This window comes from Amblyomma mixtum, chromosome 2, assembly GCF_055824585.1.
Source record: "Amblyomma mixtum isolate Tamu chromosome 2, ASM5582458v1, whole genome shotgun sequence".
NCBI classification, from domain to species: Eukaryota; Metazoa; Arthropoda; class Arachnida; order Ixodida; family Ixodidae; genus Amblyomma; species Amblyomma mixtum.
Window position 1 is genome coordinate 280,238,210 of NC_143013.1, and position 13,235 is coordinate 280,251,444.

At 44.2% G+C, this 13,235-nt stretch overlaps 1 protein-coding gene across 1 annotated transcript; it reads left to right on the forward strand.

The window, feature by feature from the left end:
- The first annotated feature begins 3,871 nt into the window (after positions 1–3,871).
- Snap29 (Synaptosomal-associated protein 29kDa) lies at positions 3,872–10,950 on the forward strand. Its single transcript, XM_089574140.1, has 4 exons — positions 3,872–4,177; positions 4,741–4,842; positions 5,192–5,513; positions 6,702–10,950. Exons 1-4 carry the CDS (start codon positions 3,899–3,901, stop codon positions 6,866–6,868), a joined length of 870 nt encoding a protein of 289 aa, XP_089430266.1. The 5' UTR covers positions 3,872–3,898; the 3' UTR covers positions 6,869–10,950.
- The last annotated feature ends 2,285 nt before the right edge of the window (positions 10,951–13,235 follow it).

A 13,235-nucleotide genomic window follows, 5' to 3' on the forward strand; every position in this document is an offset into this window, starting at 1 on the left:
TGGCCAAACTTTGTTGGTGACAAGGTCGCGGTCCTTATTTTATGCTGCCACGCCTCATCCGACATGCCCCTGGATAAGGAGTGGCCGTAACGCTGGTCCCCGAGCTGCTGTTCTTGTGGTAGGGAAAGGGTTTGTTAAGCGGCAGCAACACAAGGAATTTCAGCGCGTGATTGAATACCTAAATACTGGAAGTGGAATGGTAGGGCTGAAAATTGATGCTTGTAATGAATCGGATGCATGACGCATGGGATTTAACGTCCTGGAACTGCGCATTGTCTATACGAAAGGGGCCGCTGTGAAGGCCTCCGGATTAATGTCGACTGCTCAGCGTTCTTTAATGTGCACTGACAGCGCACAGCACATGAGCGTTTTCGCTTTTCACCTTCATAGAAATGCGGCCGCCGCGCTGATTGGCCCGGCAACCATGGACTCAATACAATCATTGTGCCAGGTGCCGGCGCAACGGGTTACTATTAAAAAAACTAATGTTCAAAATTCTAGGAAGGAACTGCACTTTGCGCTACTCAGCGAGATGCTGGTAGTAAGGGAGTAATCTCGGCGATATAGTGATGCCGGAAAATAGGAAAGGAGCGCTGACGTATCAGAGTGCACAAAGTGGCGAGAGGAGAGGAAAAAGCGCGAAGACGCTGAAATTCAAATTTCGACTAAATATAACTTAGATTCCACAAAACGCATTAAAAAAAATCTTTGTTGGAGGATATTTGTGAAGCGGTGTCCTTTAACATCATAGGCATAACGCAACTTTATTGAAAGCCTCTTTTAGAGCCCCCTTAAATTAAACACAGTCACTTGTCGTCATGACATGTCCTTTGATTCTTGGCAGATCATAATTATGACAGCACTGTTTTTTGGACATTTGATTCTGCTGAGCCACTCTGTGGAACGGAAGCTAAGGGCCGCTTCGCACCCGCGGCTTCCTCGTGTTGCGTGTGCTGCTCTTCTCTTCTCATTCGATGCCGACCAAGTAGACCCGGGACGAATCAAAGAGGGGGGGGGGGGGGGGGGGGGGCTCGCATGCTGTATCCGAAAGGGAGGTCAGGACCGTGCAGCCCCCCCCCCCCCCCCCCCCCCCCCCCTCGCGATTTACGCTATTGCGATGGACGGTTTCATCGTAGATTTGATATGAAAGTCTGGGAAGGCATACAATTAAAGGCGCATATGTGGTCAATTGGAACCCTTATCGCAAGCTGGCCTCCAACTTGACTGGCAGACGTAAGATATGCAGCGAAAAATCGTACGACGGCACCCGGAACGTTGTACTGTTAACGGTTGCGTCACAATTTTGTTATATATATATACCTATATATATATATATATATATATATATATATATATATATATATATATATATATATATATATATATATATATATATATATATATATATATATATATATAGCGAAGTATACGCTTCGTTAAAGGAAACATATTTATTCAACTCGACGTTTCGATCGGAAGACCGATCTTCTTCAGGAGTGATTTTACATTGTTAATGCATCCCCTTTTATAGGGGCGGCTTGCTGTGTGTGCACGTCATACTGTCGCTTGATGATGTCGCCCTATTTTTCTTGACATCGCTGGGATTTTCTGTACCATCTTCGAGCACGCAAACGCACACGCACGCATACGCGCGCACACACACGCACACGCACATACACGCGCGCGATCGCACTTCTTGGAGTAATAGTAAAGCTGTCACCTCCCTATCAGGATTCCATGCTTGGTAGCAAACGTTTTAGTTCAGGCAGGCGCTGGTACAGAATACTGTGCTATAAGGTTTCACGAAAGCCCACTTGCGGATGCCGTATCCTCGCGATCTTTCAAATGAAGCTGGTGGTGGTGGCGGAAACTACGAAATATTCTGGGGAGGGGATACTGGTGCCGACGTATGTTGGCAAGTTAGTGTCAAATGAACTTTAATGCAACTTTAACATCTGCTTTGATTTTGGATTTTTTGGATTGTAAAACGTTTATTGCCAACAGTCTGAAGGGCATATAGGCCCCCCGCCTAAACGACGGCCAGAAGGTCTTGGCTCCTGGCGGCGTCTTCGGCCAGTTGGACGACTTTTGTTTGAGTCTCCGGATCGGAGCTGAGTAGGAGAGCCTCCCATTGTTCAAGTGACTTTATTTTTTGTCCCTCCAGGGGGGCAAAAGGGCATTTCCAGAGAATATGGTTGAGATCCGCTTTGGCCTTACATTGCTTACACTCGTTTGAATATTGTCCCGGATAATAACGACTACACATAACCGGGTTCGGAAACGTATAAGTTTGGAGACGGCGCCAAGAGGTGGCCTGACTCTTTGTCAATGATTTATCAGCAGCGGGGTACTTTGTTCGATTGAGCCTATAATGTTGTGTGATTTCTCTGTAACCTACAAGACGATCCCTGTCTGCGAAGCCCTCGGTATGGCCACTGGCTCGGAAAGCAAGACCTCGAGCCAGTTCGTGAGCTGCTTCATTTCCAGCCAGGGATGCGTGTGCAGGTGTCCAGACTATGCGAATTTTGCGGTCGTCCCTTGCAGTCCGCAGGATTCCGTTCGTCAGAGGGGAGACCCTCCCCTTGGCAAAGTTCATCACTGCTACCTTTGAGTCACTGACTATCATTGACGCATCCGTGCCCACTATTGCAAGTGCGATGTCGGCTTCTTCTGCAATTTCGGGACTGTCCGTCGTGATCGAAGCGCCGGCTCGGAGATATGTCTCGGCGCTAGCTACCGCTATCACCATTCTCCCCCTCCCGCAATTAGCTGCGTCCACGTAGGCCACGTCTTCTATCGGATAGTTTTTGAAACATTTGCCGAGGGCTTCAGCCCGTTTCTCTCTGCGATCCTTGTGGTGGACGGGATGCATGTTTTTCGGTAGTGGTGGGATCATCAGCCTATCGCGCACGCTCTTAAGCATGTCCACTTTCGGACCTCGCTGACTCGCGTAATTTATTCCTAGTTTCGCGAGGATTTGCCTGCCTGTAACGCTTCCCGACAGCCTTTCGTACTGCGAGACTGTCACGCCTTCCACAATTTCATCCAATGTGTTGTGAAGACCTAGTTCTAAAAGTTTTGCGGTGGGGGTCCGAATTGGTAAACCCAGCGCCTGCTTGACACTTCTGCGAATGATCCCTTCCAGCTTGGACTTCTCCGCTGCCTTGAGATTAAGGAAAGGAGCTACGTAAGCAATCTTACTTATTACAAAGGCTTGAACTAATCTGATTAGATTCGTTTCTTTCATGCCATAGCGCTTATTTGCGATTCTGCGGATGAGCCGCATAGTCTGTTGCGCGCATATCTCCAACTTCTTTATTGCTTCTCCATTGAAACCGTTGTTTTGAATGTACAGCCCTAAGACTCTAATCCTGTCCACCGTCGGGATATCGAGTCCCTGAGCCTTAAGAGATATCCGCGGGGGATCCGACCGTGATTTCCTCTTTGGTTGGTAAAAAAGCATTTCCGATTTTTGCGGGGAGCACCTAAGCCCTCTATCATTTACATACTTTTCAACTTCTCCTATGGCCATTTGGAGAGTCTCCTCTATTTGACCGTCAGTTCCTTTGCCAATCCACATAGTAATGTCATCCGCATACATGCAATGACTGAGACCTTCAATCGCTGCTAGTTTGCTAGGAAGCCCAATCATGGCCACGTTGAAAAGAAGCGGGGACAGTACAGATCCCTGCGGGGTCCCCTTGCTACCTAGCTCTATGTAGTCTGATTTACTTTCCCCGAAGTTAATTTGGGCCACTCTGTCGGAAAGGAAATTTTTAACTGCTTTGAGAAATCTTTTTAGAAGGCTTCGCGTCAGAAAGGCCGACAATGAGCTGACATGCTGGCCACATTGTAAAATAGTCACGTGCTAGGTGGTCACGTGTTTATTGCAGCCAAGATGGCGAACGTTGGACGAGGAAAGACGGCCACAAACCCGTTTTTTGACGACGAAACCGAAGAAGATGTGGACGACTTCACTTTTCTCAACAGCGCCAAGAAAGCCAGTTCCCCGTACTCTCTCGGCGCGGAGCAAAATGCCCGGAATAGCCAGTGGGAGCAGCAGCGGGATCAATTACTGCTTGAACGTCAGCAGCTGGAGGACAGCATATTACAGAGCTCCAACTCGGCCGTGCGCGTCCTGTATGACACGGAACAAGTTGGCATAGCCACGGCGGAGGTGAGATTTCCTCGTGTTGCACCACTAGCCTGATGTCTTTTTATGATGGGCAGCGGAACGGCCGCACCGTGCGGCCGCTGTCAATTGCAGTCACTAGTCAGCTGTTTATTCGCACTTGTACATTTGCATTTGTAAACACCTTGTGAGTCGTTTGTGCGCGTTGCGTATTCCATTTCACGCACCTTGGCATTTCTATGCACCGACTGGAGAAGTCTGACCATGGTCAGACGCTGCGATATTGTGCTCGCTGCATCAGTTTGGGTCAAACCGCTCACATTTCACTACGAGCTCACTATGCTTATCTATGCATGTCATTAGTCTCCACTGCGTACTCAGGAACCAGTGCTACGCGTTCAGGTGTCTGTTCTCTGGTTTTCGAACAAAACGGGACTCCTTCAGAGTTAGCGGCCCCAAACTACGCCTCTCACGCATGGCTAGACCGCCCTTCACGACGGTTTCAGGTTACATGAATTGTGTTCGTCGCCGTCCTCTACAGCACGGCGCATCCGGTTTCTTCTGACTGCATTCGTGCGCATTTTCTGTTTGTCTCTTTCTACCGGTAGGAATTAGCGCACCAGGGCGAACAGCTGAGGAATGTCGACCGCAAACTCGACAACATCAACACGAATCTCAAAGTCAGCCAGAAGCACCTGAATTCTATGAAGGTGAGTGGCGTCTTAACAACCGTAGCATTCTAACATAAGTTGACTTGCAGTGTAACGGCATGATGACGGCTGTGGCACGAAAAAGAAACGTCAACTGACATAACATGAATGAACTTAACCTGCAGTGGTGTTAGTATAGCTATGTGCTTATGTGTATTGTTGTTAATAGGAACACTAATAATTCCTCTAGTATCATTCTAGTATGGAGGCTTTATTGTAATGTAACATCTTTTGCCCTGTAATGTATAAATTTTTTTATCTCGACAGGCTGAAAAGCTTTGTCTGCATGTGCTGTCCTGCATAAGAAATATGTGCTCATCATGACTGCTTTGCTTTTTATTGCGCACAGAGCATTTTTGGAAGCATCAAGAGCTATTTTCGTGGTGGCAGCAGTGCCGATGCCTCCCGAAATGCGGGTGCCACTGCTGGTTTTGGAGACGAGGAAGAAGAAAGGCCCACAACTGAGCTGGAGAAGACACTGGACAAAGTGAAGCAGGACGGTAGTGCCTCAAGGCCGTCCACTCATCCTGCCTTCCGCGTTCGAGGCTTGGACACCTCTGGATTCGGGGCTGGCTTCGAAGACGAGAAAGAGGATTTTGCTGCGCCTGCTCGACAAATGCCACACAAAAGTCGCACTGCTGAAATTGAACAGAAGCTGGACTCAAACCTTGGTATGATGCTGCCTATAGATTCGCGGCCATTGTTGACTGATAAGGTTTTTGCATTCGTAAACATTGAAGATTTGAAATTACACCTTTTTTGCAGCTTTGAGTTAGTTTCAAGTATTTAGTGTTTTCTGCAAAGCCTTATCGCAGCAGTTGCAGTGACCACTTGCACTGAAGGAAACCTAAATTGGTGTCCAAGCTCCCTCTTGTGATGCTGATATTTAATTGGATGTGTTGTCACTGCCATTACAACCAGAAATTGTCAGCCTGGTTACATAGAAGAGCACAAGCTTGCTCGAAACCTGTACTACATGTGGAACTACCCATTAAGTGCAGGCTTCAGTTATTAAGGCGAAAGCTTTTATTGCTTCATCGTTGTCGACAGAAGGCTGTCAGCAGAGGTGTCACGCTTTTCTTGTCAGACCAGAAAAAAAAATCTTTGTGCACAATAGGATTCGAACCACCATCCTTCCGTTCCGCAGCCGAGCGTGTTATTGGTTGTGCTACTTCCTGCCAACGCATATGTACTTCTTGTCTAGGACACTGGAGAGTGTTTCCAGAAAGGCGTCAAATCAGACGGATGCCTCCCGAGCGCCCTCCAGTGTCTCCAGCATTTAAGATTCACAAACAATTGTGTACGTAATTAGCATCTTAACCACACATTAGTGGCACAAGCAGCAACACCGCGCTTGAGGCTTTCGCCTCACTGCACTTTAGGTCAACAAAGTGTCTCCCAGAATTTCGTCACTATGGAGGTAACCATCTGTTACGTTGAGCAATACCTTACTCATCATTTCTAAAAGTTTTTGCATTCTGCTTTTCATTGTCAGTGTCATTACAGTTGTAGCACTCTGCCATTGCGGGCCATTATGGCTGCAATCCCATATACTGTATAAACCATGCTTCTCACAAGTTGTGCTTAGTTGAAATGTGATGTCTTTATTGATGTTCAGTGCTAAGATGAACCAAAGCTTTATATTTTTTAGGAATCTTTGAGCATACGTGCGTGAGTTTAATCTCAATGATTAAATGCAATGTCCTTGTTTTTGTTGAGATTAAGAACAAAACAGAGGCACTCATATTTTTTTTTTCAGAGCTGTTGTGTCTCTTCGATACCATTGTTGGAAGAAGTAACATTGGGCGACATTTCATGAGTGATGACATGGGTGTTTAAGGTTTGATGTTTTGTTTCAGCTGAGCTGGACAGTGGTCTGGGGAGGCTGAAATTCCTAGCACGAGGCCTTGGCAAGGAGCTTGATGACCAAAATGAGCTGCTGGACAAGCTCACAGACAAGACAGACCTGGTCGAAGGAACGGTGGTGCACCAAAACAGCCAGATCAAACGGATCCTCAAGAAGTGAAACATGTTGTTTGTAATGGCGCAGATGCCCAGACATCTGCTGAAGTTGACCGGTGCAAGGAAACGCTGCAGGGCTGTGCACAATAAGTGTCACAACATTGTGCGTGTGTATGGATGGAGACTGAGAAGCTTTGAGTATCTGAGAAAGTCTTTACTCATCGTAGAACCTCATGTTATACTCTCAGCATGAAGGAGGTTAACAAGACTGCGTGGGTATTGAAATTAAACAGTCTGAATAGTCAAGTGTTGGTGGAGACCTCTTGTGCATTGTGGGGCTTTGCTGTCGAGTCTTATTTGTTTTTGCGCAGATAAAGGTGAATGTGATGTGCTGAAGAGCAACCTTTGAAGTAGAAACAATAAAACTTTGTCATTGTGTTGTTTCCAACTGCAACCTTTTCTGTATGAAAATAACCGTTTCCTCCTATGCTTGTGCTGAAAGCTCAGTGTCTCATATAGTTGCGGTAATAGTTATCAATCTGTCATTACTTTGCAAGTTTTAAGTCTGTTTGATGGAGTAGTGTCAGTGGGTTGTCTCAACTATTGCAGGGCCTGAGAAGGTCACTCCTTTAGTACAGACCTGCCAATAAAATAGCTGCAGTGTTGGCTCCGTATTTGTACTTCGTTGTAGCAAACAGCATTCCCTGTTTTCATACTGTGGTTGATTGAATACACTAACAGCATCGACTCTATTGTTCATTTTCGTGGTGATATTCAGTCTAGTCAGAGGCTCCCTGGTGACAGTAGTTGAGATGAACATTCCTTCTCCTCTGGTGGTATATGTGTCTGTAGCAGAATTTTTTTCACCACTATGTCTTTGAATATTTCAGCCACTTGGTGTTTTGTGTTGAGATCATTGGTTTAATCGGTAAATAGGTCACCCTTGTATTGTCGAACTTTCATGCATATAACTGCGCTATCATGTGTCGACTTACCAGTTCAATACTAGCAGCCAAAGGCACAATGCAGTGCTGCATAAAAGCAGGTAATTGCCGAGCATAATACGCCAGCAAGAAATAAGTTAAAACTTGCAAACTGGCTTTCAATTTCCTGTGTTGTCTGAATACAAAAGAATAGTGGCAGATTGTACGAGTGGTGGAGTTGCAATAAAGTTATTTCACCTGTTGCTGGAGCTCACATTTGAGCTCAGCTCTTCTGAAGCCTATGTTCACAACTGAAGCATTGTGGGATGGTGTGTACTGGGTAATGAGCGAGTGGAGTTATTAAATAAACATAAGGTCCCATCGTAGCATCGTCGGCATGCCATTATTTCGAAAAGGACATGAAGGACAATTGCATCAAATTATTGTCTTAATTAAGCGAACGATGTTTCTCTGCCACCTTCTGGCCATGTTCACGTTCTGCAGCTAGAGACTTATTAATCACTGGGAAAATTGGATTTAAAAACTTCCCGCCAGTAGATTCTGACATCCTTAACAAAAAGGACGGGTTGTCACTGTTTTGATATAAATAGTGGTGCAGCATAGCCTCTGGAACCCGCGTCAGAAATCATTGTGAACGCATGCATTGAATTGCGAAATCTGTCTGTGATGGTAACGCCTGTATTTCGCTTTTTGTCTTTCCTACCTTATGAAAGCTGATTTTGGTGAGAGAAAGAGAGAGTAAACACTGTACAGTTTTGTTTTGAAATGGTCTTTTTTTTTTGGGTTTTAAAAGTAGTAGCTAAGAAGGAGGAAGATTTTGGGTTTTAGGACAGAGAAGTCTCTTTGTGATTAGAGCACTGTACCTCGTCCTCCTCAATGTCCCTGCCCTCAGCGCCCGTCCTCTCATGTCCTCTGTGTATTCGTCCTAAAAGTTAGCTCTGCTTAAATTTGAAAGAGAATGCATAACCAACTAGCCCTGCAACGTGGTTTACTAAGTCCCTTTAAACCTTTGACACGATGTGCATACAGCTATGTGCAAAGCGAAAGTTTTTTCTGAGTGGGCTGCACCTAGCAGAGATTTCTTTCTTTCAGGTGAATTGCACATCTTTCATGTCACAAATAAGGTGTTTCTTTTATAGCATATAACAAACATAATAATTCTTCGCGAAACAGTAAGTGGGGTATCATGTCACCCAACATATTTGTGGAGGCATATTTTGCCACTAGTAGTAACTTTTTTTTTTTTTTTGCAATTTGAAGCTTATTGTGCACTGTAGAAATAGCAATTATTTCTGCGATCCTTCAGGTATTTACTTGATAAGTCGCGGAATTTCGACGTTGCTATTTCCTCCAATTATGACACTTTGTGCAAAATTTTGCACATCCCTGCAAGAAATTAATCGCTACTATTTTGCGCTAGAAAACTAACAAAAAATTTTTCTTTCTGATGGAAAAAAAAAAGGTTATGGTGGGCACTTAAGGTCCTTATGTGCTGTGAATGCAAAAGCATGCTTTGGCCTGAAATCTTTACCCTAAAAAGCCTTTACCAGAAGGGCCTTCACCAAAAAGGAGATTAAATGCCTTCAACCTAAAGGCCTTTATCATTACCATTAATGGCCCTCATCATTATTTAGTAAGGTCCTTTATCATTTCTAAACTACTACTGTCTCACCTAATGTCATTGGTTATGATCATCCATTACTATCTTATTGCCTACTGCTGACATCGTGTGAGGCCATGGTGATGTGATTGGGGTTTTTGGACCACTACTGCTGGACAACACCAGGTTTCTTTGCCTAAAAGGCACGTAATGCTCTTGCGTTAAAATTTGCACGTCAAAGGATTAAGGAGTGCAGCGCAGTGTGCTAATTACTACAAGACGCTCGTGCACTGTTTACAGCAAGTAACTTTCGGTTAAAATGTTGGAGTAGTGTATATTTCCGTACATAGGGTGAGAACTTGTTTGAGTATTTATTTTATTATGAAGTACAGGATGGCACTAGAGTGCTAGAGAAGCGTACAGATAGAAGTAGAACAATCGAGAAAGTTCTTGTTCTGTTTTGTTGATTTGTGTGTTTGTTCATGATTTGCATCTCTATGTGCAAGATGTGAATAGATGCAAGTTGAAGAGATTTCTTGTGGCAAGCGTTGCGTGTCTATGGAAAATGAAATATCATTGTTGTCAGGGTCAAGTAGAATGTGTGCTGCACAAGGTAAGGTGTGCTAGCCATAGTAAAGAAACAAATGGATACGATACGACTTTTTCTAATAACGAAGGTAAAGAACAATAGGCATTTGTAACACTCAAGGTGCAGTTTGTGTGTAGAAAATAGTGGGAGCACGGCATGTAAGGAGAGGCAGACGCAGTGCAGCATTCATATTCTGTCATCTCTACTTGGTCCTGTGTCCATACTGTGTTCCCAACGTGGTCTTGCAACAACTAACCCAAATACATTCAAACTGTCAAGCAGTGGCCAAATCTGTGATGGTGCTGTTTTGGGCATACAAAGGGCTAACTGGTCAGTGACCAAAGGCTCCTTACCCTGAAACTTCTCCATTGCATTTGAATTATGCAAGATGCAATGCAGAGGTCCACACATCTGTGCTATTTCAACCATTGTGAAGGACTTTGTGAGTTATCCTGGCTGGCAGTGTCATTCATGCTAGAAGCAGTTGGTTTCGTAGTTTTCTGTAAATTGCGTTTATGTTGATTGAATTTCTAATCTGCATGCAAATGCAGCAATGCTTTCTTATTTGTGGGCAGCACTTTACAAACACTACAATGTCCAATTGAAAAAAAAAAAAACTATTGAGCATTCTCCAAGCATGAAAGAATGCCTGTGCCTTGTACATTTCAGTGTGTCGTTGTTGCGTTCAGAAAGCAGAGCTGGAGTACCAGTTCTTGGACTTTACAGCTTGCTGCATGCTTCTGTGTGTGAAGTTGTGTTATTCGGAACATTCTCTTACTGTAAAAGGACTTTATGTCAGCTTGTTTTATGCTTGTAAAAAATAGCACAAAATGTTAATGGAACATGGTGTCATGGTCGAACTCCATCCATGCACAACTTAAAATGCAGTTAATTCATTGTGCCATGGTCCTTATATTCTTCCATCTCTATGTAGGCTTGTAGTTGACAAATACCTTAGTTTAGGCTCCTTAGAGGTTCCTCGCAATAAACCAGCCCTGTTGTTTTTTTCCAGCCTTGGTGCATTAGCACAATAGTCTCATTGAATCCAAATGCTTTTCAGTCTTTTAAAGGGACACTGAGGAGAAATTGAAGTTGGCTTGTATCGACAGAATACCAGCTCCTGATTACAAAAACGCCACTCATACTGACAACAAAGCTCTTGTAACATAGAAAAGAGCAAGAACCAAAATACAGGTATCGCCGCCACAGGCCAAACTCGCAAGTACAAGCGTCATGACGTCATAGGACAAAACAGTGTTGCTAGAACCAATGCTTCTAGCAACGCTAGGAGACGAGAAGCACAAATCACTGAGGCGCAGCCAATGCATGCACAAATCTCCTTGACGTCGCCAGATGGCGCCACGTGCCCGGCAGCTACGCGCGCGCCTGAAGCATCGGGACCAATCAGCGCCTTCTCACCATCGTTAGGCGGGCTCCCGGTATTCCGCTAGCGGTAACAAGGTACATGGTATGCTAAAGGTGTCTATTTGCGAGAACTTCGTTGACGACTTCGAGAACGAGATCCATCGTAACGCTGGCAAAATGCCGGTGCAAACGTAAGCGAAGCGACTGTAGCGACGGCCGCAATAGCCGATAGATGCCTTCAACGTGCGGCCGGCGGTAGCTTTCTTTTCGGCTGCTGCTAGGCCGCACTGCTGGCCGCCAGAAATCACGGAGTCTGTGTCACGTCATGTTCACGTCATATTTCACGTCACTTAGTCCTCTGTCGTCATAGGAGAATCCCAAGTTTGAATCAGAGCGGCGGGAAAAACTTTTTCAACTTCGAATTGAAATTTCTTAGAAATAAATGCATTTTTCGCTGCCGGCCAAGTGGCAACAAAGCCATGACATGACGAACTATCGGATTTTGCTATAAAAAAAAATATTAATAGTGCTCTTCTCACTGTCCCTTTAATGCCACACGTCCACTTGCTGTTGAGGTAATGAAATGTTGATCAATGTGCTTTTGTACAATTCAGGACTTGGCTGCAATATTTTTCTGGATGTGTGATAGTAGTGCTACATTCTGCCATTTTATGCAGCAATATTTATGATGCTTTTATGATACCTGCAAGAATGCTTTAATGGCCTGCCACAGAATAGGCATAGAAGGTTTTAGTAATCTGCAAGTACAATCCACTCTGGAAGATATATAAGCACAGAGACTATAGATGTGGCGAGTCTTTAGTTCAGACTTGTGCATGTTTGCTTTGTCATGATCTTGGGAAATTTTTTTCAAGCACTGCTAGTTTTCCCTCAGGAATATTCATTGCTACGTGTAGTACAGTCTTGCCGTCTTTTAGTATGTGCTAGTCCAGAAAATTACAAATGTTGTACACTTACTCTGCACAATAATAATGTGCAAATTAGTTTGGATATGAGTGACACATTCTGCAGCGAAGTACTTCACATATACTAATAGTAATTTTAAATCATCCTTGCACTAAAAACTCTGTTAGTTTGCTGGACTTGTGTTTTCGCTCTGTCATGTCGGCAATGGGATCTCTTACAGTCTACTCTCAGTAATTCAAACCCAAGCAGGAATGAATCTGGCATCAAATAATGTTAAGTTCAAACAGAGCGGAATCTTTTATTACATGTTGGGTTGATGGCCCATAAAGGTCAGTTCAAATAAACTGAAGACCAAATTTAGTGAGTTCGAATAAGTCCCCAGCAGTTGCATTTGTTCTCAGAAATGCTTATAAATGGTTTGTCAGCCTGCTAATTAATCTCAACCAGATATTTGCAGTGAATTTCACTTCAGTGAGAAAGTGTAGAAAATGCCTTGAAAATAATGCACATAACTGGAAATGTGTGCAGTCACCTCAGGAGTGGCTTTTTTGGTTGGAAGTGGTTTTGTTTCCTGAAGTGCACCTAACTGTGGCAATAAATATCTGTCTGAAAGGCATTGAAAGCCATGAAAGGTTTTCCTGCCATCATCTTCTAAGGATGAATGGAAAAGTATGACATAAGGGGCTGAAGGAAATTTGCAATGACAACATGATCACAGTTACTGCCCACAAAAGCAGGCACTGACCACATATAAACCCGTATGCAGTTTTCCTTTGTAAAGACCATTACTTACCACTTTCTTCAGCACTCTTCTATCAATTGTATGTCACCATTCAAAGAGAACCTGCACATAAATATCTTTACATCGTCACCACACTGTCAACAGTCATTTGGGAATGCAATTTCAAACGCACCCTACAGTTATAAAAAAATGCTGCGAATGGATTCTTTCCATATCTCATGAACACACCCACCTGCACGGCGGCAAACTTGCAAAGAGAGTGAA

Excerpts from the sequence above, each read along its gene's own strand:
- Snap29 (XM_089574140.1), top strand. The coding sequence starts at position 3,899 with ATGGCGAACGTTGGACGAGGAAAGACGGCCACAAACCCGTTTTTTGAC. Across the intron at positions 4,178-4,740 it reads TTGGCATAGCCACGGCGGAG|GAATTAGCGCACCAGGGCGA; the intron begins GTGAGATTTCCT and ends TTCTACCGGTAG. Across the intron at positions 5,514-6,701 it reads GAAGCTGGACTCAAACCTTG|CTGAGCTGGACAGTGGTCTG; the intron begins GTATGATGCTGC and ends GTTTTGTTTCAG.